General features: G+C 44.2%; 6 protein-coding genes across 7 annotated transcripts; 3 read left to right on the forward strand and 3 right to left on the reverse strand.

The window, feature by feature from the left end:
* Positions 1-2,969: 2,969 nt before the first annotated feature.
* LOC102722895 (protein NLP1-like) lies at positions 2,970-7,992 on the forward strand. Of its 2 annotated transcripts, none has more exons than XM_015841343.2 (6): positions 2,970-3,195; positions 3,497-4,233; positions 4,432-4,479; positions 4,765-5,650; positions 6,288-7,532; positions 7,626-7,992. In XM_015841343.2, exons 2-5 carry the CDS (start codon positions 3,520-3,522, stop codon positions 7,163-7,165), a joined length of 2,526 nt encoding a protein of 841 aa, XP_015696829.1. In that variant the 5' UTR covers positions 2,970-3,195; positions 3,497-3,519; the 3' UTR covers positions 7,166-7,532; positions 7,626-7,992. The 2 variants fall into 2 exon arrangements, with proteins under 2 accessions (XP_015696829.1, XP_015696831.1); XM_015841345.2 differs by lacking the exon at positions 2,970-3,195 and adding an exon at positions 3,214-3,389.
* A 1,504-nt stretch (positions 7,993-9,496) lies between these two features.
* Positions 9,497-10,487, reverse strand: LOC102699341 (U11/U12 small nuclear ribonucleoprotein 31 kDa protein). Its single transcript, XM_015841125.2, has one exon. The coding sequence runs from the start codon at positions 10,468-10,470 to the stop codon at positions 9,691-9,693; it is 780 nt and encodes a 259-aa protein (XP_015696611.2). The 5' UTR covers positions 10,471-10,487; the 3' UTR covers positions 9,497-9,690.
* Positions 10,488-10,957: 470 nt separating this feature from the next.
* On the forward strand, positions 10,958-12,761 carry LOC102699623. The gene is made up of 4 exons (XM_006661447.3): positions 10,958-11,373; positions 11,485-11,590; positions 11,747-11,898; positions 12,209-12,761. The coding sequence occupies exons 1-4, from the start codon at positions 11,353-11,355 to the stop codon at positions 12,551-12,553; spliced, it is 624 nt and encodes a 207-aa protein (XP_006661510.2). The 5' UTR covers positions 10,958-11,352; the 3' UTR covers positions 12,554-12,761.
* LOC102715692 (50S ribosomal protein L18) lies at positions 12,694-13,690 on the reverse strand. The gene has a single exon (XM_015841123.2). The coding sequence runs from the start codon at positions 13,390-13,392 to the stop codon at positions 13,024-13,026; it is 369 nt and encodes a 122-aa protein (XP_015696609.2). The 5' UTR covers positions 13,393-13,690; the 3' UTR covers positions 12,694-13,023.
* Positions 13,691-16,004: 2,314 nt separating this feature from the next.
* Positions 16,005-17,908, forward strand: LOC102699898 (probable flavin-containing monooxygenase 1). Its single transcript, XM_040527831.1, has 4 exons — positions 16,005-16,460; positions 16,530-16,767; positions 16,851-17,029; positions 17,102-17,908. Exons 1-4 carry the CDS (start codon positions 16,005-16,007, stop codon positions 17,816-17,818), a joined length of 1,590 nt encoding a protein of 529 aa, XP_040383765.1. The 3' UTR covers positions 17,819-17,908.
* A 3,217-nt stretch (positions 17,909-21,125) lies between these two features.
* Positions 21,126-26,284, reverse strand: LOC102715970 (bromodomain-containing protein 4-like). The gene is made up of 10 exons (XM_006660881.3): positions 25,861-26,284; positions 25,227-25,263; positions 24,953-25,028; positions 24,815-24,860; positions 24,623-24,721; positions 22,670-22,738; positions 22,204-22,588; positions 21,921-22,075; positions 21,306-21,786; positions 21,126-21,217 (listed from the first exon to the last, which is right to left on the reverse strand). The coding sequence occupies exons 1-10, from the start codon at positions 26,170-26,172 to the stop codon at positions 21,150-21,152; spliced, it is 1,728 nt and encodes a 575-aa protein (XP_006660944.2). The 5' UTR covers positions 26,173-26,284; the 3' UTR covers positions 21,126-21,149.
* Between the last annotated feature and the right edge of the window lie 770 nt (positions 26,285-27,054).

The following is a 27,054-nucleotide window of genomic DNA, read 5'->3' on the forward strand; positions in this document are numbered from 1 at the left end:
TCCAATCATACAATTCTCCATGAAAACGTCAAGAAGTTAATTTCAGTAGCTGTTGCAGAGTTCATCATATCTGATGAGCTAGCTCCGTGTGATACTTCCTATGGTACACATAGCAAAGTTGAAAAATATAATCATGTGAATCACTTCCCTTGACTTGGAATATTCAAATTTCCATAGTCCAATGCAGTTCAAGTACAACTTCGAGATCTTGATTTAAGCTTAGTTGTCAGATTCTAAGCCTCCATGATTGTGCACAACACAGTTGCATGCCTCAATTAATAATGCAATTACACCAATCATTTCTTGAATAACTGATCCCACCTATCCTGAGCAAAGTGTTCCGTGAGAATTCCTCCATGTTTACAGGGTTATTAAACCACTTGACGAAATGGTAAATATTCAGAACTGATATACACCCTGTTGATAAATGATGCAAGAGCATGCAACAGATGGCAGAGCATAGATCATTTTAGGTGACTATGCTAAGTAACAGCAACCCTATATTAGTTTTACATGCCCAATGCCAATTAGATCCATGGTGGTGGTGACTCCTCATGGTTCCCAAAACATTAGGTTGCCCTTGGGTGGGGCCCACTTGCAGGAGAATTTTAACAACCAAACCGGAATCTGATTGGTGGGAATTAAGAAGACCTCCATAGCTGGTGGAGAGCTGATGGTAGTATTGACATGCCACTAAAGAAAACCCAAGCTTTTGGTCAAATATGAGACAAGTAGCAAATATATTTATTTGCAGTGGGCTCTAGGGTAGTGACTGAACCAATATATAAAAGGGAAAGCAAGAAAAGAAAAGTGGGCACTGCATTTCTTTTCATAAGAATGATGTCAAGGTGACTCAAAGATGAGTATTCATGGTGCCTTGTACTTTATCTTTCATGTCACGCTCCAGCTAGTGTCTTCTCCTCAGACCTCAGCATCCAATTAATCCAAGAAGTGTCCTCTATGCTGCAACAAACAAATATGTTGTGAGCACTAGAAAACAGATTAGAGCAGTGAGAACACAAAATGTAAAAAGTGTTCTTCCAATCTACTACGTATCATGCATTTTTTAATGCACTTATGGTTAATAAAAATAATAAAAGAATGAAGTTACTCTAGTATTGATCTCTGAAATAACCAGTTTTGTGAAAAACAATTTAAATGAATTTCATATGTAAAAAAGTAGGATAAAAGGTTCAAACTTTATAGATTATAGCAGTTGTGGCGTTGGCATGTTGCATCGCCAAGAGGCATCAAGATTCCTGTACATGTCACGGAATAATGAATCAAAGAGATATATTAATGATTTCCTTCCAGGACGGGGGGCAGAAACACGTTATCATGTAGGGAATCAAGCAAACTGAACTTGTAAATATAGTAACTCCTTCCTAAACTGGGACAACATTGGGAAGAAAAAACTATTTCTCTCACACAATTAACCTTTCAAATTGGATGTTGGTATTGGGGATCACATGTATGTCCACCAAAACCCACCATTATGCAACTAATTAATTCGTCTTTCTTTGAAACAGTCTCCTATTTCTAAATATTCGCAAGTTGCTAGGGGGTGAACAACCATGAAAAGTATAAGAAAGTAAAGATCTTATAAAGATGATTAAATTAAAACACTAACCAATCCAAAGTAGACAGGTAACAGGCCGTACATATTCAGCTTTACTAGATGCAATCCTAGGAATAAATACAATGTATATTTAAATAAGCAAGCAGATCCACGAACTCCAGAGAAAATTGTTTAGCTAACATAGCATCAACGGCTAAAAATGGTTTGCCCTGAGTTTGGTGCCAGAGACAAACAACTCCATAATTCATTGTACTAATTAATGGAACCTCTTGATCTCTTTTTACTAGTAGTATATAAATACATTTGAAATGGTATGTCTCGATGGATATATACTGCACACGGGATGACAGTTTTTCACCTGACAGTGCAACTTCAAATGCATTGTAGGAGATATTTTGCCCACAAGTTTTAGCTACTAAAGATTTACTGTTTATGCAATTTGGTACTCTCTCCATCATAAAATAACTTTATATTTCTAATTTAAACTAGAAAATAAATTTATTTCAGGATGAAGGAATTTCCAGAAAGAATCATGTATATCTGTGCGCCACAGGCAGTTTTCTTCAAAATAAAATAGATTAATACCAAGGCAATGGGAATATACTAAGGGTCTGTTTAGGAAGCTTAAAATTCTGAGAAGCAACCGGTTAGAAGCTAGCTCCTCAAATTCTAGATAAGCTAGGATTTTCAACTTTTGGCTTCTAATTTATTTTCTAGATTCTACGTCTGCCTTCTCAAAATCTCGGTGAGAATTAAAGTGTTTGAAAAGGCTGGAAATTCTTATAAAAGCTATAACTATTAAAAGCACCTCCAGCCCTAGGAACTCCTACCTTCTCAGATAATATTGTCAAGGAATCTGTGGTTTTCCGTTCAATGCATAGAGAGGACAAATTTTATTTGGCCCTACTCTACACCAGTACTACTACACAACTACACTGGAATGATGGAATCTCCGATTAGTACACCGCCACTGATCCCCTCTATGCAGTCACCAATGTGATTAGACCTGTGGCTTGCATTTTAGTAGTCCTCTGTGTGGCCCCATGCCCAATATGTATATTATATAAAACTACATGAAATTATCCAACCCAAAATTTTACTATGATACCATAGAGTGACATATATAGGTATTGTTATGTAACTCTGTCAAAAACGGCCTTCCCTGGATTGCGCCCGCATTGCAACTACCCATGGTATTGCAAGAGATGATTTCATAAAAAGGAATCCGTCTCAAGCAACATAGTTACCATCAAGTTGACTTTAATATGGAAGTGGGTATGGCTGGATTCCTGTGTGGTGCTGGGTCCCCCAGTGAGAGGGAAAGATTCTAACAAATAAAGAAAATAAAAATGCAGTGGTGACCCCATAAGCTTTGTTCTTACGACAAAACCAGACAAACAAAGGCAAAACCAAAGCACAGCCAGGCCAAGCATAGACAGTTTCTGCTTTCCATCCTACAGCAGCAAGATTCAACAGATGCCTTTGGAATGAATGGTGCGGGGGTGTTCAGGTGGAGCACTGAACCTTTTCTAGAGCTACATGTTGGAGTCTAACACCGAGCTAGGAAGGAGAAAGGAGAACCTTTTCATGACGAGAAGGGAGGCATACGATTACCAGTGAGCTACTCTATCAATCTCTTTCTTTGCTTCCTTTCTGCCGAAAAAGATGTGTTCTCTTCTACTACCCACACCCTGCAATCCAAACGCAGGCAAATCTAGCACAAAATTCATCCCAAGACTCCCACTCTCCAATACTCCCCTCGCCCAAGATGTGCAGCGAGCTTTACTTCTTGATTCCAAACAGGAGAGAAGTATTATGACTTGCATGCTCAGGCGTTCTTGTTATCAATTTCCAAGAGCATCATCTTGTTGGCTTTAATACTGATGTAGTAACTATGGTGTTAAATTCTGTGACCAGATTCTGAAGGAAACCTTACCTGAATGGAAGAGGGAGACCCCCAGCCCAGCATCTCCTTGGCACGCACCCCGTCGGAAGGCGCGCCGGCGGTCGACTTGGATCTGCTCGAGCAGCTGCTCTCCGCTGACAACGCCTGGCTCGAAGTGGCAGCAAATACTTCACGCTCAAACAACTTCTTTGCTTCCCCCTCCAACCTCTTGACCGATGCCGTTACCACCACAACACCTGCAAATTCATGGTGGATTCAGCCGAGTGGCGCAAGCACCTCAGTTCGGGAACGGTTTGACCAAGCACTAGCTTACATCAGGGAGACACAGAGCGACGCCGATGTGCTTGTCCAGCTATGGGTGCCAATCAAGGGTGATGGTGGGCAGCTGGTGTTGACAACGAGCGGGCAGCCATTTACTCTTGATCAGAGATCCAATAGCCTCATACAGTTCAGGGAGGTGTCGACGAAATACCAGTTCTCTGCAGATGTTGCTTCAGGATCCTCACCGGGGCTACCAGGTAGAGTGTTCATCGGTAGGCTCCCTGAATGGTCACCGGATGTTCGGTACTTCACCAGCTATGAATACCCTAGGGTGAGCCATGCACAGTATTTGGATGTCCACGGGACGATGGGGCTGCCGGTGTTTGAGAGGGGGAACTATTCATGCTTAGGTGTCATCGAGTTGATCATGACCAAACAGAAACTCAACTTCACCTCTGAGATCAATACCATTTGCAGTGCTCTCCAGGTATGAGCGTCGCTTACCCTGCCTGAAAAGTTCGAAGAAGAAAGCATAATATTAGTATCTGAGCAAGAAATTAATTTAGTTCCACAAAAAGAGCACGTCTGGTTTCACTACGACATGACTATTGATCACAATAGCAAATAAAAACTGAACCTTTTAGGTAAGGACTATGGACTTTCTTGATGATAATGCTCTTTGCAGGCAGTTAACCTGACAAGCACAGAAGTTTCAAGCATTCCACGCACAAAGGTAAGAACAAACATAAATTTGAGAATGCTGTATCAGAGCTTTGAGTTGGGGCAAATACATAGTAGATTATTTCATTTTGGACAAAACAATGCATTACCTACATATACCATGTGGTGCAAACACACTAGACAGTAACACCCAACATTGGCATGACTTGAGAACTACTGTTAAATTTGCATTCTTTAAAAAAAGGATACCAATCTATGTAAATGTCGATAAACATCTTGATACAAAATGGTGCTTATATCTTGTGACTTATGGCCACTCTTGTTGATTATCAACCAGCTTAGCAGTGCTTCCTACAAAGATGCTTTACCAGAGATACTAGAGGTCCTGAGAGCAGCCTGCATCACCCACAAGTTGCCATTAGCTCAGACCTGGGTCACATGTGCTCAACAAGGAAAACGAGGCAGCCGCCATTCTGATGAGAACTACAGGTACTGCATCTCCACCATTGATGAAGCATGCTATGTGAATGAATCCCAGATGCAGAGCTTCCATGATGCCTGCTCCGAACACCACCTGCTACGGGGGCAGGGTGTTGCAGGGAAAGCCTTCACCACAAATCAGCCATGCTTCTTACCGGATATTGGATCTTCCACTAAACTGGAGTACCCATTGTCTCACCATGCTAAAATCTTCAATTTAAAAGGTGCAGTTGCAATCCGATTGCGGTGCACACGCACAGGGATTGCTGACTTTGTGCTAGAATTCTTTCTGCCAACTGACTGTGAAGTACTTGAGGAGCAGAAGGCAGTGCTTGACTCATTGTCAGGTACCATGAGAAATGTTTGCCAAACTCTACGTGTTGTTACTGACAAGGAGATGGAGGATGAGACCATGCGAGAAATGAATGAGCTGAACTCATTCAGTCCTCGGGGCAAGAACAAAGTTGAGGAGTTGTCCTTTGGAGGCAACACAACGGAGCATAGAGAGGAGGCATCTTGGACAGGTTTAGTAGGGACTTCACAGAATGGATCAGATTTAGCTGAATTGCATACACACGGAATGCTATCACATGGAGGACAGGGTTCATCTCAAGCTGGTGATCAAACAAGTAAAGAAAGTAGCAAAATAAAAAGGCGTACAAAGACAGAGAAGACCGTGAGTTTGCAGGTCCTTCGGCAGTACTTCGCTGGGAGTCTGAAGGATGCAGCAAAAAGCCTTGGAGGTGAGTGACATTAACTTATCAGATAAACACAAGATTCAGCCATGTATACTTTACTATTTAAGTAGATACCATCAGCCATTAAACTATTAACAACCCAAGCCATGGAGCCAGCATGCTGATACTCTAAGAAAACATTCTTCCATAAAAAAGTCAACTTTCACATGCACCTTATAGTCAGAAGATGAGCATTGTTATCACCGTTTTTTCGTGATCCGTGCAATTGCATGGAGGGACAAGGAATGTGAGATTGATACAACAGTCACCGTAGGCAGATTCATGCAATGAACATGAAATGGAAAAAAGGTAGGATTTATGCAAAACAGTGATCTCACCTAAAGACAAGAATATGTAACACTTAACAGTCCAGAAACAAGCCCCTCAAGTTGGTATCCCATGTTGCTTTCTAGAAATAGAATGGTTAGTTAGGGGTTCCATGAGTAATAAGCAAAACTATTTCTTCACCAAAAAAAAGAGAGTTGCTCATCATATGCATATACTCCATGGCTTGCTTGCATTCGTTTTAAATAAAAATGCTTTATATGCATATGATCTATTGGTAAAAATGCATGAGGAGGAAAAATAAACTGTATCCAAATTGGCTCCACATATACTCACCACATCTTTTTTCCCCTCACAGTGTGCCCAACCACTCTCAAAAGAATATGCAGGCAGCATGGCATAAACCGCTGGCCATCACGGAAGATAAAGAAAGTAGACCACTCTCTAAGGAAACTGCAGCAAATCATTGATTCAGTTCATGGAGCAGAGACAGCTTTCCAACTTAACACCCTGTACAAAGATCTAACAAACACATCTGTATCATCTGACAATAATTTGTCAGGAAGCATCACGGTTCCTCTAGCTAACCAGAGCAATCTCACTGACTTTGAGAAGCAGCAACACCACATGCCAAGCAACAATATTCCATCGACTTCACTCTCACACTCATCATGCAGCCAAAGTTCTGATTCAAGCCCCTCCTGCAGTGGAGTAGCAACAAAACATTCACCACAGGTTGGAGCTAATCTGGTGAAGTCAGGATGTCTTCCACAACATAGCCCTGTCCAGACTCAGCAAACAGAAGCTGCTTCAGTAAATGAACATTTCTCAGGTCAGGAAGCAACAATAGATCTCTTACAGGATGTTGCTGAAAAGGCAATTGACGGACATCATACGTCTCAAAGCCCATCATCCCCCAAGCAGACTGCAGATGTAGGTATGAGAGTAAAGGCCACTTTTGGCTCAGAGAAGGTGAGGTTCAGATTGAAGTCTGAGTGTGGCTTTCAAGAACTGAAGCAGGAGATATCAAAACGTCTGAGTATAGTAGACATGAATTCTTTGATTGTAAAGTATCTGGATGATGATTCAGAGTGGGTCTTGATGACATGTGATGCAGATTTACATGAGTGCTTTCATGTTTATAAACAAGCAGATATCCAAACAATCAAGATTTCAGTTTATCTAGCTCCTAGTCCAACAACAAGGGTCACTATTGGTCACACTGGCTTGTCATGAAGACACCATAAGCCTCACTAGCTTGTGGGGTGTCTTCATAAATCAATAAACAAGCTGTGCTTGGTTTTACACCAGGGAAAGCCAGAAATGGTTGGCCTCTGCAAGGTGCCAAGTACCAATCGGATGTAGCTCAGGTGTTAGCTGGATTAGTCTTTAATGAGCTGCTGAGGTTAGAAACTGCAGATTACACGGGAGTACTTGACAATGGCAATACAGTTTTGAAGTAGCATGTACCAAACGAACCATGCATTGACTTGTAAATACTCACTGATCGACCTGAGACTCTCAAAGGAAGTGTAATTTGATTGAGATCATAGGGTGAGATATATCTAAACCAGGTTGGTCTGAACTTTCAAAAAAAAACCAGGTTGGTCCCAACTATCTTTTGGTTCTTGTCATGCTTATGTGCAATAATCCTTGATAGCTTCTGATTATCAATCATCTGTAATAATCCCTTCAGAGGATACAGCACTTGACCATTGCCTCAGTGACCAGCAGGAAGGTCGTCTTCCCCCTCTTTTGCCAGAAAAGAAAAGGCAGCAAGGACTCAATTCTTCAGCCTGCGTCTCTGAAAATACAAATTGACACGGCGGTTGTTCTTAGTTAGTTAGATATTAGAGGATAGGGTATACTTCCTTTGTTCAATTTTTTTGGTCAATTAGAAAACTAAAATGTATGGTGACCTCGTACAAAATGATGATGTGTTCTTTATGGAGACTGTTGCCGCAGTGGACACAAAAAAATGTTTTCTTTAAGAAGATTGAATTTTCTGAACTGCAACAAATGCCATTAGGATGTCTAAATGCATCTAACAGCGAAAAATTTTAAGTCCATAATGTGCTTTTGTCGGGAGTAATTTTTAGACCTGCAGACAGGGATATTAGTTGCAGATACAGAACCATTTTGTTTTAATGTTGTTGTAGGCTTGTAGCTGATGACAACAGCCAAAATAGAGACAAAACCCTGAAATACTATCGAGAAATTGCCATCTACAGTATCTACCAGTTAGGTCAAATAATGTAAGACTTTCCAGAGCAGGTATCAAAAACTCATTTAGCTGTCATTCACGAAAACAGATTTGCTCACCAAATTTAACGCCAGAGACCTGAGAATGGATGTTGTAAATATCCTCGTCCCCTTCAACGCAATGCAACGCAACAAATATTCCAAGTCATTATCCTTCAAAACATACATTTGCCTTAGCAATTTAAATAAAAAACAGCATGGACATCAAGTGTCATTAGGAAAAGGCAGACATGTTTTATTATGTTGATTCTAAGTGTAGCATTGGCATTCAGGTACAATTAAATGCATATCCAAGATGGAAATAGAAGGGTGAATAGTTCAGGACAGACAATCTAGAAACCTGGTACTGGCACTAGCACCATGATAAGAGGTAGACATAGCAAAGTGACAATGCGATGATAATAGTCACATGCCAAATGTTTGAGTTTGTATGCGACATACCTTGAAGCCTGAATGGTGCAAGATCTTACACTTTGCTTATGTAGAACACAACAGATAGACATACCTCCACCTCAACTTGCCATCTGAAGATAATAATGATAGGACGCTCAGTGTTGCACCAGAAGACAATGATGAAACAATGGAACTTCACCTCGTTCAAGAAGAGAATAATGACAATATGCCCAGTTGTCTTATCAGTCACCACTGTGGTTTTTCTTGAGCATTGCGATGTTTAAACTATAAAGACATTCCATTCCCCCTCTATCTGTCTCATTTAGAATTTTGAAGAGTCTTCAACAGCTTTAATATGGTATAGTTAGGTACAGATGCAAGTGCTTAGGTAGTTAGGTTTACCTGAATAAAAGGGAAAACAAACTCCTCTATTCTACTGGGAAAAAAAGTTCAAATGAACATTATAGACAAAATTATATCAGAACACATTGTTTCAGTATATATTTTTTTATTCTTAAGCAGAGGCAAAGTAAAAAAAAGCATTCACATCTGTATCCACTTTAGGAAAAAGATTATGTTTATCTCTATGCTAACTTACAGTGATTTTGCAACACAGGTTCAGTAGCATAGTACGAGGGCTCAATCTGAAGGAAGAAAAGGATTAGCACCACACATATACAAGACTAAATAAGATCGCTGTGGGCTATGCACATCAGATAATTCCAACAAGCTAGTAGGGAAAAAAAAAAGTCCTTACCAAATGAAAACAAGAAATCAGATCATCCACAACACTCACCAATCTGTACTTTCTATATCCTAAACAGATCAATGTAAGTAAGGTGGTTAACAGATCAGTGATGAACAGCATAAGTCATATCAAGAACAAAACAGATATCTCGTAGTTCCTCTCTGCATGCGAGCTAACCGAAGCAACAATATTGCTCAAAATTAATAAGCTTAGAAGGCACATAAATATGGCAATGCAGATGACAATAAGTTTGCTGCAAGAAATTATTCATCAATTAACTCATGAAATTTCAGGAAACCTAGTATACAGAAGCTACAATCTCACATAACACAAGAACGCCAGAACCATACACTGAAACTCAGTCCTCATCCTCATCACTCTCGTCGCTGAAGTAGCCTTTTCTCTTCTCCTTCTTCAGCGCCTTCCCCTGGTCCTTCCCAGCTGCCTTCTCCTCCTCCCCTCTCGTATCCACCACTGACGCCCACCTATCGTCCTCGAACGCCGTAGCGCTATCCTCATCGTCCGACTGCCAGGAAGCCCCGTGACCGCCGCCGCCGCTGCCTCCGCCTCCACCACCGCGCCGCGACTTCTTAGACGGCGGCGGCCTCTCGCGGGGCCCGAGCTGGTTGCGAGGGCACTCGTAGGAGAGGTGGCCCTCCTCGCCGCACTCGTAGCAGCGGGACTTGTCGCGGTAGACGCGGCGGCGGATGAACTCGGCGGCGCGGCCGTTGTCCTCCGCGATGGAGGCGGAGAGGGTGCGGCCGTTGAGGACCTTGCCGTGCATCTCGGCCGCGGCGGCGGCGGCATCCTCGCGGCGGACGAAGAGGACGAAGGCCACGCCGCGGCTGCGGCGGGACTCGCGGTCCTTGACGACGGTGACGCGGGCGACGCGGCCGAAGCGGGAGAAGAGGGTGTGGAGGTCGGAGTTAGTGAGCGCGTAGTCGAGGTTGGACACGTACACCGTCGACTTGGACGGCGCGAGGCCGCCCGAGCCGCCGCTGCCGCCCCTCCCAGGCTTGCCTCCATGGGAGGAAGGCCCCGAGGCGGCGGATGCGGTGGCGGAGGGGAGCGGGTAGCGGTAGAGGAAGCTGTCGTCCTCGCCGTCGGAGTCGGAGCCATCCTGCCTCCGGCGAGACATTTTGCCTGCGGCTTTTCCCCTCGCCTCGCTTGGATGCCAATTGCCAATAATGCCATGTCCTGGTGAGCCGAGCCGTCATTGGGCCGAGCTGATGACACGATGGACAGTTCTAAGATGAGTATGGCCCTTGGGCCACAAGAAGCCTTTATTAAGGCCACGTTCGGCGGTAGCCTAATTATCCGACGGCGCAAAAAATACAGTAATAGATTAGTACACGATTAATTAATTATTAGTTATAGAAAACTATAAAGTAGATTAATATGATTTTTAAAGTAACTTTTATAAAAAAAATTTCACAAAAAACACACCGTTTAGCAGTTCGAGAAGCATGTGCACGATAAACGAGGAAATCTGGGTTAGCAAGAGGGGAGAAGAACACGGCCTAAGTAATGGTTTGCTATTGAAAAATAGTTTCTCATCACGTTGCTTATGCTTATTAAGTCATAATGGTTTACCATTAAAAATAGTTTATGGATAAAACATTTATATATTTTCCCTTAGCTATTCAGAAGAAAATGTTTGAAATAAATTATAGTAAAAAGCCCAAAAACCAACTCTAAGGTCAAATTCTGGTTATGGAGCCAGAAATTTGTAGCCATAATTGTGCTTAAATAACAATTTTTTTTATTCTATAATTACTTCAGTTTAGACATCGACGAATGGAGTAGTGTGAACGGGTAACGGTGGCTCTTCTCATTCACACAATTGCTATTTGTTGCATAGAACTTTGCTCCATCCTATTAATTGGCGGTGAACCAACGAAGTGCCGCTCATTAACTAGCTAAATGACTTGAAAAATGTACTACTTAAACTCCCCCTGACCTCCTCCTAACCCACACACCAACGACTGTAGTCATCTACGGCACACAAACAGGGTCACGGATGAACTCAGCCATGGAGACGGTGAGGGGAATTCAATTGTTATTCTTCAGTTCTTTGAGCCATGACCATGAATGCATTCTGCAGTTTCCATCAGAGATTTAAAGGTGGCAAGCTCTCTTTGGTTCTTAACAGGATGGAGGAGTGAAGCAGTTCAGGCTCCAGATCGACATGCAGTGCCGCTGCATGGGTTGCATCAAGAAGATCGAGCAGGCAATGGTTTCCATCGGAAGCGTCAGTGGTATAGCTTTCCTGGCTCTTCTTCATTTCTTCAGTTTATTTTTCCTGAAAGTTTTCTTCTTTTTTTTAAGAATACAAGCTACAGCAGGCAATGGTTTCTGAAAGTACGTTTTGATCGACATGTTTGGTGAATTTCTACTGATTTTTTTACATGCAGGAGTTGGAAGTTCAGTTGCAAATGTTGATACAGGGACTGTGGCAGTGATGGGGAATGTGAATCCAACGAAGCTTTGCCACTGGCTCAAGAGGAGGATAAGGAAAGATGTCAAAATTGTGTACCCTGATCAACCAGTTCAGAACAGCAACCAGGTAAGGCTTCTCTAATCTCTAGTAGTTGTCTGCTACTGCAGAATGAAGGGCAGTATGCTTCTTCTTGGTTTTCAAACTGAATTTGTTTTGTTTATGTTGGGAATGAAAAGAAAGGTATGTGTAGGGTAAACTTTTCATAACACAGATCAAACATCACAAATGATGAACTTTCAAGTCTACAGGATTACAGTACAGCATGCTAAAATCTCTCAGATCAACACAACCTTAAAGTGACACTTCCACTATGGTTTCCAGAAGTGAACCACCATGATATCCAAACAATTGAACTAGCGGTTCCACTTGCTTGCAGAAACTGGTAATGGTTCTAGGGAGCAGTTCAAATGCCAATGGCGCACACACTACACCATCAGCTCCACCAATACAAGATATTATGTCCTGGGATTCAGTACCATCAGGTGTTCAATCAAATAATCAGAGCTTGTATTTGATCGAGGAGAAGATCAGGGACCTCGAGAAGGTCAGGGATATGCTGAAGATACAGAACCTGGAGACAGAGCTGGTTTCTGTCAGGTGTGAGCTTAAACAGTCAAGGGAAGCTATCGATGGAAGTAAGAAGACTCTGCTGGATAGTGCTTTGAATCAGCTGGAAGCCTATCATAAACTAGAAGCACTCAGTCATTCACCATACCAGTGAAGGAAGTTGCGCAATCTATTCAAAAATGCATTTTCACTGCAACATTACTTCTATACACTTTATTTTCTGTAGTCCAATTGTTTTTGCTACCTGACAAGTGACAAGTAAACCAGAACTTTAATTTAAGATTTTTAAGCCTCTGAATCCTGTATCCATGGTTTCTTGAACTCCAGAAACAATGGGATTTAATTGATATAAAGCATTCAACACAGAAGTGAGAAGAAACCTCTATAGTCTACATATATATATGTTCATTGTAACACAGACACATGGTGTTCAACAATGATAGAAATGCTTCAATCAAAGAAGCTACTACATGTTTTACCTTAATTGCAGCACAACCATAGAGATGAACAGTAGCAAGGGCCTAGGAAGTGAGGAGTGAGGACACACAAAGGGCAGAAAGAGAGGTGTAGAAGATAGTAGCAAAGAGTACAAAGAAACGAGTTGAAGGACCGAAATGGTACTTGTCAGACATGCGGCCGATGGTCGCCATCATCGTCGAGGTGGAGGTTGACACCGTGGTCACGCAGCGCGTTGAGGATGGCCCAGACCTTGGTGCGGTTCTTGAACCCCTTCTTCTCGACCTCCTTGGCGGCGTTGGCGTGTATGGGCTCGCGCGCCAGGCCGTCCACCTTCAGGCGCATGGCGAGCACCTCCCCAACGGCCGCGGCAGCCTTGGCGTTGCAGGTGCGGCCGCACTCGAGCCCGTCCCGCAGGGGCTTCTCCACGGAGGACGCGGTCGCCACCACGCGCCCGATCTGGCGGTCCACCACGTTCGCCGTCACGTACTTGAGCGAGATGAAGAGCCGCAGCACGTACCGCTTGGCGAGCGGCATGAAAGATCGGCCGGTGCACCGTCCACGAACAAATGGGCGGCTAAGCCCGAAGCGAACTCCTCAGTGGCATTCCGGCGAACAGCTGGCGAGCGCAGCCGCGTAACGCCGTCGCCCGAGCCAAAAGAGCGCTCACGACCGCGCGCCGGCTGGTCGAGTATCGTGCAGAGAGATCACTGGTTCAGGAGGTAGGCTAACACGGGAAAGAGCTGACAGATCCTGCGAAGAGCACGGCGGCGCGCGGTGGCGGGCGGCGGCGTGCGGAGGCGGAACGAAGAGTTTTCTAGTCCTCCGGTGAGTTTGCTAACCCGTTAAGAGAAGCATGGGCCGACTAGCACACTGCCCATCATTCCTGAACCCAATATCATACGAAATATGGGCCGAATCAGGATCATAGAGATGGGCCGACGACCAGCGCACGGCCCATCAGAACTAAGCCCATTACACACGAAACGCTTTCTCCGAGTTGGATCCGGAAGCGGCACGGCAAACCGAATCCGCGCGCGCGCGAGGACAAAACCGAAGATCTGAGCAGCAGGAGCAGCATGGGACAGGGAGAGGGGGAGGAGGACGAGATCGAGGCGGCGTTCGCGGCGGGGGCGATGCCGCCGGAGTGGCGGCCGAGGCTGCGGGCGTCGGGGCTGGACAACGGCGACGTCCGCGCGCTCGCCGCGGCGATCGTCAGGACGCACCCGATCCTGCGAAGCCGGCGCCTGGTCCGGTGGGGACGTCGCGCTCAGGGCGCTCTGCTTCCTGGCGGGGCCGCTGGCGTGCCTGATCGCCGTCTCCTCCGGCGAAGCCGAGGGGTTCGTGGTGTCGCTCCTGGCTCTCGGCCTCGTCGCCGTGGTGACGACCCCGGTCATCGCCGTGGCTGATGAGTGCGAGCGCAGGCAGGCCAAGAAGACGAGGGAGGCAGCGCGAATCGTGCTCAACAACTTTCTGCTCCCTCCTGTTTGATTTGCACTGTATCATGCTTCATAGTTTGGCCAACGGCTTGTAAGAATAAATGAAAATTTGAATTTTAAAATTAACTTTTAAGTTTTCATTGTAGTTTATTTTACAAATTTATATTTAGGTTGCTAAAGAACATGTATACAAAACAATTACCCATAAAATTGTTTTTTATTCACAAATTAATTGTGTCGCTTACAATAATTATAAGTGAAATAACGAGTGGAAAAGTAGAACAGCTGATGACGCAGAAGATTACGTGCGTTGCTTGCTCTCTTTTCTCCACTTCATGTGGTCTGAAATCCAACAAACGCTGGTCATCCGGCGCAAGGACTCTCGCGCATTTTAGAGACAAATTCCAACATGCTCTTATCTTTTCCAAACCTTTAGTTCCAACTTCCAAACAAACAAATCGGACATGGTTGACACTGAAAGACCGAAACTTATAACTATCTCAGGTTTCAAATAGGAGTAAAAGGTTGTGAAAGATTAAAGATTATCTGATTTTTATAACTATTTATTGGTATAAATAAAAAAATAACTATTTTAAAGTTAAAAATTTAATTTAGGATCGTGAGATGGTTAACTTCTATATAAAAACTTTTTGCAAATGACTCACATTTTAACGGTTTGAAAAGCATACGTACAAAAACGGAGTAATAATATAAGAATAATCTAGTAAACAAATAGTAAACAAACACAACTGGGATCATTTCGTTTTTTATGAAAAAAGCGAAACACCATATTTATAAATAAAATATAAGTGGTGAACAAAACTTTTCTATAAGTTTTGACGGCATAAAATTAAATGTTAAAGAATAAACTAAAAAAACTCTAAATTTAAAGTTAAAAGTCTAAACTTTGGTTAATAAATATGAAAGATACGTAAACACGAGCTTCCTAATACTCCTATGACACCATTTCCTTTAAGATTATATTTGACCATTCGTCTTATTCAAAATTTATATTTAAATATGTAAAATTATAATGCATACATAAAGTTTCTATAATAATAAATCATATTATAACAAAATAATTAATAATTATATAATTTTTTTAATAAAACGAATAGTTAAACGTGGACTAAAACTAAAAGTTAACGGCGTCAAAAAAAATACGGAAAGAGTACTATATTTACCACAAATATACTCAAGTGCAACTAACTCTTTTCTCTCTCTCCCCCAAAAATACTACTGTAGCCAGAGTCCACACTCCAGTACAGTGATTCCATGTGCCACAGCAGCCGATGTTGAAATCAAGCTGCGATACTGCGTAGCTTAAAAAACACGGTAGCTGATTTCGTGTTAAAAAATTGGCTCACGGCAGCTAAGTCCACACAGCGCATCTTAGAATACAAATATTTCTTTTAGCTAATTAGCAGAAGTAAAAAATTAAAGTTAAAATGAAAATAATACAGTAACATTTAGTAAATAAGAAACCATTAGGACGAGATGTTAGATGAGCATAAAAGAAGAAAAAATTTAAACAAAAATTGTTTAATTAAATGAATAGTATTATATGTAGTATTAAAAATATTTATAGTTTATTAAAAATTTAAATTTTTAAATGTATTTTGAAACGGAGGAGGACCAGTTTTCTTTTTTAAGTGCAGTGCAGACATCGATGCATGCGAGTCTGTGACAGTCTGACAGACACCGAATTGAATGGAGCACAGGACGAAGAGGGTGGCGATCGTCGGCGCCGGCACGAGCGGCTTGGCCGCGTGCAAGCACCTCCTGGCGAGGGGCTTCCGGCCGGTGGTGTTCGAGGCCGGCGAGTCCATCGGCGGCCTGTGGACGCGCACGCTCGCCTCCACCAGGCTCCAGTCGCCGCACGTCGCCTACCGCTTCTCCGACTTCCCGTGGCCGGACTCCGCCGACTGGTACCCGCGCCACGACCAGGTCGTCGACTACCTCGCCGCCTACGCGCGCCGCTTCGGCGTCGAGGAGCGCGTCAGGTTCCGGTCCAAGGTTCTCGCCGCCGAGTACGTCGGCGCGGCCGACGACACGGCCGCCTCTGGGTGGGAGCTGTGGAATGGCAACGGCGACGCGTTCGGCGACGGCTCCGGCGCGTGGCGCCTCACTGTGCGGCACGAGCACGACGACTCCGGCATAACGAAGGTATGTGGAGTAGCTCAGCTCGAAGAAACTAGAAGCAAACCATGGCTGTGGCTGACACTCGCTTGCCAGACGTACGAGTTCGACTTCCTCATCCTCTGCATCGGGAGGTTCAGCGGCGTGCCGAACATCCCGGCGTTCCCGCCGGGCGGAGGCCCCGACGTGTTCCGCGGACGGGTCATCCACTCGATGGAGCTCTCCGACATGGACGACGCGGACGCCGCCGCGCTGGTCAAGGGCAAGCGCGTCGTCGTCGTCGGCTCCGGCAAGTCCGCCTTCGACATCGCCGCCGAGTGCGCCGAAGCCAACGGTACGTTAGCTGCGACAATGTTTCCTGCTCGAATCGATGAAACCACAGAACCAGGATGCTCAAGTTGGTGCCATGAGTTTCAGGCATCGAGCAGCCGTGCACGATGATCTGCAGGAGCCCACGGTGGCTGCTGCACCACACGGATGTCTGGGGCAAGGTGAACATCGGCTACCTCTACATGAACCGCTTCGCCGAGCTGATGGTCCGGAAGCCCGGCGCCGGCAGCACGTCGAACCTTCTCGCCACATTGCTCGCACCCCTGGTATGCCAGCCGCCGGCGAGCATCTCGACCAAATAGGACATGCCATCCTGGACACTGATGGTGTTTGTGCAGGGGTGGTTGATATCGAAGTTGACGGAAGCCTACTACAAGAAGGAGATACCGATGGAGGAGCACGGGATGGCACCGGAGTACGGCCTGGCGAGGTCGTTCTCGTCGTGCCTCATCGGCATGCTGCCGGAGAGGTTCTACGACATGGTGAAGGAAGGCAGCATCGTCATCAAGAAATTGAGGGGTTCTGTCACCTTCTGCGACGACGGCCTGCTGCTCGACGGTGGCGTGAGCGGCGAGCGCGTCCCGGCCGAGCTGGTGATCCTCGCCACGGGCTTCCGCGGCGACGAGAAGGTGAGGGACATGTTCGCGTCGCGGCGGGTGAGGGAGATCGTCGCCGGCACGCCGGACACGACCGTCCCGCTGTACAGGGAGTGCGTGCACCCGCGGATCCCGCAGATGGCGGTGATCGGGTACGCGGAGAGCCTGACGAACATCTACGCGTGCGAGATGATGGCCAAGTGGGTGGCGCGGCTCCTCGACGGCGCGTTCCGGCTGCCGGGCGTGCGGCGGATGGAGGAGAGCGTGGCGGAGTGGGGGCGGTACATGAGGAGGAGCGGCGGGGCGGAGCACTTCCGGTGGTCGTGCCTCGGCGCCGTCAACATCTGGTACAACGACCAGCTGTGCCGTGACATGGGATGCAACTCGAGGAGGAAGAAGGGCCTCCTCGCCGAGTGGTTCCACCCCTACGGCGCCGTCGATTACGCCGATATCCTCTAAATTTTCAAATTTGTAATAAATAGTACTATTATTCAAATTTGTGACGAAGTTGAGAGAAATTATTTGAATCAAAACGGACGGCCTGATAAACTAAGCCACTCGTCATCTCGTTCATCAATTATACTGCCATTACGAAAGCACACCAAACAAGACGAACACCACAACCGGCGTTATGTCTATCGAGGAAAGAAATATCTTAAATCAGACATAAAAGCGAACTTTGTTAGTCGAAGAAACAGTCTCACTCATACTCTCTCATCATCGGAGCAGCAAATTTCTTTGGCGTCCTGAAAACAAACATCTCGATCGAAGGCATTCCGACGAACAGCTCGTGAGCGCCGCCGTTTTCCACGCATCGCTGATTACAGTTAACCACGTTAGAATCTGCCAGATCAAACATCAGAAAAGATGAGCTTATAAGACTGCTATGTGATAACATACCACGTTAGGATCTGTCAGATGAACATAACCTAAACGACTTTTTTCTGAGCAATTGATCTAGACAGTTTCACTATGATACTATAATACTATTTCTATATGATATCCAGAATTGGACCACTATGGCCTCGTTTAGTTTTCAAATTTTTTTTTTCAAAAACATCCTATCGAATTTTTGGATATCTAAATAAAACATTAAACATAGATAAATCAAAAAACTAATTACACAATTATAGAAGAAATCTTGACACGAATCTTTTGAGCCTAATTAGCCTATGATTAGCCATAAGTACTACAGTAACCAACATGTGCTAATGACGGATTAATTAGGCTCAAAAGATTCGTCTCGCGGTTTTTAGCCTAGCCGTGAAATTCGTTTTTCCGTTCGTGTCCAAAAAACTCTTCCGACATCCGATCAAACATTTGATGTGACATTTTTCACAAAAATTTTCTTAATCTAAACACCACCTATGATTTCCATAAAACTGAACTGACAGCCCTGGTAATGGTCCTAGGCAGCAGTTCATCCACGCTGCCGTGTGCATCGTTTCTGCGTACGTGAGCTTCGGCTCGAGGACGTAGTAGAATAAATAAATCTGATTTATTGTATTAGAGAAAAAATAAACAGTATAGATTGATTCTCTATCATCAGTTGTTCGGTCTGGTGCTTCGGTGCTGTGTCTCCACCTTGGATGATCTATCTTTTGAACTGTAGAACCCATATCCCGGGGTCCTAAACTATTGTTACCTACTTAACTTGCTTTAATGAAAAGCTAGCCTTCAACTTGTTTCTTAAAAAAACACCAGTAGGAAAAATGTTCTAATGTGGTAGCATAAAATATGTATGATCCATTGAATTAGAAAAAAAATCTAGCACCATTATCGTTTTATTTCTGCTTATGCTTATAAGCCAAAATTTGATATTTTTTAGCATTGGTTTTTATATCGCTAAGAATATGTATATAAAAGTTTTATTCAAAAATTATTTTCTAGTTATTAATAAATTATTTCACTTATGCTTAATATAAGTCCAAATATGAGGTTGAGTTGTAATGTGAGGAAATTGCTCCTGGCTTTCGATAGCAAGATCGGAAAGTGAATCTCTATTTGCTTTTCTAAGGCAGAAACCAAACACTATTAATATTTATCTGAGTAAATTTCATAAAACCGTGTAATAACCAAGTTTCAGAAAACTACAGAAACATGACAAATAACTACAGATATTATAGTAATCTACTTTTATAAAACCACACCTTTTGCTAAATATGAGTAATAAAATTACATGTAAAAACATATCGATTTGTAAGTTTCTCGACACGTACATTATATATAAATTATAGTCACCGACGCTAATTTTTTTATATATGTATTCTTTCATAAAACCACACCTTCTGCTAAATATGAGTAATAAAATTACATGTAAAAGTATATCGATTTTTTCATAATAAGGTTGTTCAAACAGGGTTTGGTATGTCTGGCTTGACCTAGACCGGCTCGGCCCTACCCGACCGTACACCGGGGCAGTCCTGGGCGTAGCTATTGAAATCCGAAAGCCCGAGAAAACCCAAAATGCCGATAAACCCCGGAAAAGCCTAGGTGTTGGGTTGGCCTTGAGTTTTTTCTTTGCAATTTGTTGGGCCCGGGCCAAGGTATTTTGACTGGGCTTTTCCAGGCCCGACATAAAGCCTAACCCGATGTTTGAATATACCTATTTCATAGCTACCCATAAAAAGGATTTTATTTTACACTGTCCTTTATTAAACTAGGCATTTTTTTGTTATATTTTACGCCACATTTTACTGGAGCGGATCAGGTTCACGTCGGATTAGAGTTTGGTCTCTTTTTCCAAAACTCGGTCTCGTTGCTACCTGCATAGCCAACGATAAACTTCCTTCTACCGCGAAATAAATATCGATGGACGCAGCGGTGGCGGAGGAGGACGAGCACGTTGACGACGTTGACAGGGCAGCGGCGGAGGAGGAGGTGCCGGAGCCGCGCCGCCGCCCGCCGGCTGCCGGTGTCGTCGGGCACGGAGGAATGGACGAGGAGAACTCCGAGGGAACCTTGGAGTCCATGTCGTCGTCCAGCGCGCGCGTCTTTCTCATGCTGGCGGTCTCCTGCGTCGCCGTCTCCTTCCTCATGTACGGCGGCGTCTTCCGCCGCTTCGTCGTCATCTACGACGCCTTCGTGCCCGGCCGGCTCGCCGGCGCCGTCGTTCTCATGCTCGCCGCCACCCTCATCTGGCGGGAGCAGCAGGAGCGCAAAGCAGATGTATACTGATAGCATACTGCAACAAACAAGTTAGCTTCTTGCCTCTTTCAAAAGTTGCTGGTGCAGTTATTAATAATATGTAATGAAGTCAGTAGTGTGAGAGGACACAAGAAACCTGCACCTCAATGTATCTGACAGTTTGTGATGAACACCATCTTGCAAACCTATATATTTGGTCTATGTCTAATTCTACCAAATGGAGAACAGATTATGTCAACCAATCATAACACTGAACAAATCTATACAGAAAGTTTCCCTGTGGTTTCTACACATCAGAATTGTTGAATCTCCAAGCTGGAGCTCACCCGTCACTACACACTAACAAATACACCTCCCCTACACATCTCTGGATGCTAATCCTAAGTTTTCTAATCAAGCACACAACAGGTTTTCGTGAATGCAATGCCCAATTCACGGTGCGGTCGATCAATGCGGCTCAAGAGACTTTTTCGCAATTGCGAATCCTCCTCCGACTCCGAGGTTTTGGAAGTCAGTGCTGAGTTGCTAGTGCCTAGTGTGAGGCAGACCCTTGTTGCTAGGTGTTCATGACTGATAACCCAGTTGTGATCTGCATCCAAAATGTTAAATTCCTTATGTTGATCTCATGTTTTCTACACACTAGTTAATCAGCTGTATGTGTCTGCATCCGGTTCACCACCATCTGTGCCGCGGAAGGGAATACGGTTGATCCTTAAAAAAGAAACAAAATTGGGGCAAAATTAGCATTAGGAGAAATTGATTGGAATTTTTTTCTTCAGTTATGAGTCTGGGCTAGAACCTGGAACAGCACCGAAGCCATTAACGGTATGTTGAATGGCCGGTCGTTCGTGAAGATTATGGCTGCCCTTCACCTCAACACCATGTTCGCCTCTTTCGTTTGAAATCTGTGTTATTGATCCATGTTGCTGGCTTGGTAATGTTTGGCAATCAACCCTCTGAGCCGTGATAGTAGAAGAAGCACATGGTGCGGAAGACGGCTGAGGTCCTGCTGAATGACTTGCGCTGGTTGGATCGTTATGAGTTGGCTGCTCACCTGATGTTTCTGTACTACTTGGGGGTATCAAGGCTGTTGAAGATGTAACAGGTGGTTGAAATGAGTTTGGTGCTTCACCATCTCCTACCCACCCATGGCCAAACTTTGTTCCAGGGGGAAGGGCGCGCTCAATTCGTTTCGATGCAATTTCCCAAGCGACAGGGCCTAGCTGCGCAGCAAAACGTGCCAAGCTGCGTGCATAGGACTGCTGCAACTGAACCCCAACCTGGCAAAAAAAGAGTTAAAAGTGACAGTGATAATGTCTTGCTGTTGACTAACACTAATGGGAAAGGTTGAGAATGTATAAACATATATATGGTGAAGCACTTATAAACAGGACTTGTATTTTGGACACTCAACTGGAATTAGTAGCTTCCTCGTCTCGTTGTATGAGGACGACACTGGCAGCTCATATATTGAACTGGATGGTTGAGGCTGACAATAAGTGCTTCGGCTACTTTCTTCTATCAGAACTGTTTTTTTTCCACTTTTTGTTGACCATTTACCCATGGACCCTGGAACAAAGGAATGGCATTGAAAGTGGTCAGGAGAAGGCGTCTGTTTGCCAAAATATGCAGCAATTTCACACTGAATGTTGATCCATACAGAAGAGAACAAAATGATATAAGAAAATAAATAAAACCTGAGTAATCTTCAATTCTTTCCAATTTGCGCTCATTAGACCAATTGTAGTCATTATTCTGACTGGCAAAAGAAGCTCTCAGTACATCTGCAAGAAGGGATCTATCCATTACTTGCCGTTGCAGATCAAATACTGGGTGTGAGCGATGTCCACTATTTCCAACACTAGCGAGTGTTGCACCAGAAAAGTCTGCAGTAGCACGTTCTGCCGGTGGCCTCCCAACTTTCTGTTTGATATTGTTCTTATTTGGAGGCCTGCCCCTCCTAGCTTGTGGCTTTGGTTCTGGATCTGGTTTAGGTTCTGGTTCTGGTTCAGGCTCACTTGCATCACTATCTTGCCTAAGGTTCTCAAAGTCCTTCTTGGCAAGCTCTTGGATAGCCCGTGCCTATAATATATGGTGCACAAATATCACATATGCAGCATACCTCATATACATTAAAGTCAACATGTAGGGATGATTTTTTACCTGTCGATAGTATATTGTATCTGGTGAATTGTAGCACATTGCATTTGAGGTTAACAAGAATACATCATCCTGTAAATCAAAGCTTCATGTCATTTCATATGAGCTTAAGAAAACACCAGTGGAATTCTAGTCCACATAAGGAATAGAATGTTGAAGAAAGATAAAAATAACAAAAAGATGTTTCACGTCAGGATGAGCCTTAGGAATGTTTTTTTTTCTTTTCAAAAATATTGTATCCATGACAGACTTCTAGCTATCTAAGAAATAGTGGGTTAGGCGCAATGTAAGCTTCACATAGTTACAGCTAGTGCAGCCTGCAAGTTGGACTCAATAGTAGCACATGTAGTACTCAAGAATGATACAACGAACAAGACTGTTTGTGGTGTGTGCAGCTGAGGCAATGTTTTAAAACAGAAGGGCATGTCATAAAACTAATCAAAAGAATGATGCTGGTGATTTTAAAGTAAAAGAAAGTCAAACACTGTGATACAAATTTATGACCACACATAAGTAGATCAGATATGTCTAAAATGGTAGGAGCTAGTAGCAGGCAAGAAAATTCATTAGATAGAGTTGTGGCAGAAATCATAGAGACCTTCCTAGCATCGCAACTATAGGAAGTTCATATATTCTCAATTGTCTATCTCATCTTTCCAACAACACATAATTCCAACATGAGGTCCAACATACTTCATAGCAGTTAATGTGTTTAGCACTTAGCAGCATTTTTTATTAAGTTCTTGTGATTTGTTTTGAGTGTGACTTGACTATGCAATGCAAACACAAACATACATGCATAGTAAATATCTGATGCTATACAGAGCAAATTTCATAAAAGAAAAAAGGCATTCACAAATTCTCTTCTTATCGTAGATACTACTACCTACCTTAGATGATATCATGCAAGCACCTTTCATAGCCAAAGGACTTAAAAATCCTTTGATTTAGCCAGAAACCACAAGTACGGTAGAATCAAACATACAGTGGCCTGGAATATCTCAGTATTTGAGAGTTCCCTCTATGCATATTAACGCAACAAAGGACTTTGGCTCGGTACAATTTAAATTCAGAAAAGCTAAGTATAACATAGAAACCAAAGATAATCATGGAGAAAAGCACCACGAATGAATGCTAGACAATAAACTATCTGCTAGCCTACCACAACCAGCTGACAGAAATTCCACACCCAGAAGTCAGTGGCACTGCATGAACTCCAGCATAAAGAAGGGTAACTCAAGTGCCAAATAAAGGTAATGATATATCCTTCTTTCTCAAAATATACAGGTTTTCTTCAGTCAAACGCCCAAATAGAGTAAATCAACAAAACTGTATGGGATAGGTCATTGTGAATTTTGTTCATACTTATCTGTTAAAATACCTTTAACGCAATGAATAGCAGTAACTACTGTCAGTTGCGTGAGTACCTTCTGGAACAAACTTGTCAAGTGCATTTTACAAGATAAAGTGTGCTTATATTTCATTGTACTAGTCCTTGAATTGATGAGATTTTTCAATATTTCCCTAAGAGATCAGATGGAACACTATCAAGGAAAGTACCTGGCAGAAAACTCGAAGGTTTCTATTATACTATTCATATTAAATGTTTCTAGCCCTTTTGAGTAAGAGTTGAAGAGAGTGACTAAACTAGCTCATTCAGCAGGACTTTTTCTAAATGACCACCGCAGGACATGGAAGAACATATCTAATGTCTTTAGGGAAGCTGAAAGGAAAAAAAAAAGAAAAACATTGGCATTGGGAAAGACATGTAGCAGAGGAGACTAAATGAGCTCATCCAGAAAACGGGGACAACCAAGTTAAAGACACAGCATTCAAACTCAACTGTAACAGACTAATAGATAATTGCCCACCACACACATGACTGTTGGAAGGGAAATCGAAACAGCAGAGAAAAGGTCAACAGCAACCATTCTACAATGAAAATCTAACACCGACCTCAAATTGCTCCAGGTTGCCATAAGCACCCTTATCGAGCTTCTTCCGAATTGTTGAAAAATCCATCGGATGCTTGATAATATCATGGTAATCGGGCAGCTGGCCATAGATACGCATTCAAAGGCAAATCAATCAACACCAAAGAACAAAACAAACAAAATATTTGTAACATTATCATCTTCAAACACAAACCTCTTCGGGATCAACAGGATCAGAGAATACACCATATGTGTCCTTCCTGCAAGAAACCAGGAAAGCCACCATATACATCAGAGGTAATGCAGCTGTCAATAAATCGAGGAAGAGCAACCAGAGAGCACAGCAACTCACTTCTGCAGCCTATCAAGGACGAAGAGTAACAACTTTTTGTCAGGCAAAGGCGTAGTGGGCCCGGAATCTGACGGTTCTGGCGAGTGAACAAATCAACCCACGAGCACAGCAACAATCAGAGGCACAAAGCATTAATTAAACCAGAAAAAAAACTGGAATGCCTCAGGCACTAAAAGAATTAAAAATGGCATCTTTTATACACATTCGCCCAGGTGTTTTTCGTTTCTACTTAGAAATCTAGAAGAATAAATGCAACGCAGCAAGGAACACCAACCTTCACGCCCATCCGTCGCTTTCCTCGTCTTTTCTCCCTGCGGCAGCAACAGCAAAAGATATAAGAAAATTAAAACATCCAGAAAAAAATCATATTAAGAATCGAAAATAATGGAGGAGATAAAAAGCAGCAGAAAAGGTGGGGCTTTCGTTTACCAGCGCCAGTTACCTAAGTACAGATCTAGCCATGCCCGCGAAATGTAGCAAAATTTGGCGCGAGAAGCAGACAAAACCCCCCATAAAAAGGGCACGACTTTAAAGCTTCGAACTGAGCCATTTAAAAAAAAAACTGCGCCAATTATTTGTCGCGGATGCGGGAGATGCGAGGGTTTTGGTTTATCCCCCCAAATGATTGGGAGAGGTCACTCGCCGTTGAGCTGAGTTGACCACTGCGCCTCGCCGCAGAGATGAATAAAATAAAGGTGCCCTTTTCATGCCCAAAATAGCAAAGAAAATTCCTCGGGCGGCGCGCGGCTGCGCAGATCCGTACGCGCCCCGACCGCCGGACGCCTCGCGGCCCCCGAATTAGGCAAAATTCCGCGCGAATTCGGCCAAATTGGCGGGGATTCGGCGCGGGAGGCCTCAGATCGGGGGGTCAGAGGAGGAAGGGAGGGGAGCGGGATGACGACGCCAACCTTGGCCGATCCGTCGGGGAGGCCCATGACGAGGCGGAGCTTCTTCTCGCGGCGGCCTCCGGAGGCCCCCTCCGCGTCCTCGTCGCCGGAGTCGAGGCTGGGGTTCCGCCGGGTGGAGCGGCGCCGCTGATGCTGCTGCTGCGGCGGCGGAGGCGGGGGCGGGGGCGGAGGCAGCGGCGGCTTCTCCTGCAGCTTCTCGAGGCGGAGGCTCCGCTTCTGGAGGTCGAGGAGGGACGGGCGGCCCTTCTTCTTCCGCTTCCGCGGCGGGGGAGGCGCCGACATCGCCGGTGGCGTCGGCTGCTGCTTGCCCATCTCCGGCGCGGCGCGGCGGGCGAGGCGTTTTTTCCTCTTTATATATATATTTCTCTCTCTCTCTCTTTTTTTTTTTTTGCTGTGCGGGGCGGAGAGGCGTTGGGTTTGCGTGTTGGGAGGCGTGGTGTGGGTGGGTAGACTTTTCTTTCCTTTTTCCTTTTTTTTTCTCTTTTTTGGGTTTTTTTTTCCATGATACGGACTACTAGCTGGCTACTGGAGTACTACTGGCCTACTGGGGGTGTTCGGGGGAGCACGTGAGGCGCGTGTGCGGGTACTGGCGATGTGGGCCCCACGTCGCAGCTGGTTTGCGTGCGCGGGTAAACCATGCAGTGCCACGACCGCTACCGGTTTGGAATGGATACGGTGTGCAGGTGTTCTTGTGGACTGTCGGAACGTTAGGCAAAACTGATTGAGAAAATAAAATCGGTTATTCATGTATTTTTCTCTCGGAGACGGGAGCAGAGTAGAAATACTGATTGAGAAAATAAAATCGGTTATACAGTATATTAAAAACGATTTATTTTGATCGGGAACGTTTCGATAACGATCGGGAATCGATATTTCAAAACGGAAATAATCGGAAATAATCGCACAGATACCATCTCACCGTGCGGAAAATCACACCGTGTGGAAAGGAGGAACAGAGACGATGCCGACTGCATAGATGCCTACCTAGTTGAGTCGATGTGTTGATGTGTCTGTGCGGGATTTGGGTGGGCTAACTACTAAGCAATAGAGAGGTGTGAGGTGGGCTAGGAGATTTGGGCCATTTTGCAGTCCATGTACGGGAATAACCACAGGAATTATTTCGAAAAAATATAAGAATCATGAAAACGGTCAGGAAAACACTTAAACCGTTTTCATCGGTTTTTTATGCTTTTT

This window comes from Oryza brachyantha, chromosome 9, assembly GCF_000231095.2.
Source record: "Oryza brachyantha chromosome 9, ObraRS2, whole genome shotgun sequence".
Lineage (NCBI taxonomy): Eukaryota > Viridiplantae > Streptophyta > Magnoliopsida > Poales > Poaceae > Oryza > Oryza brachyantha.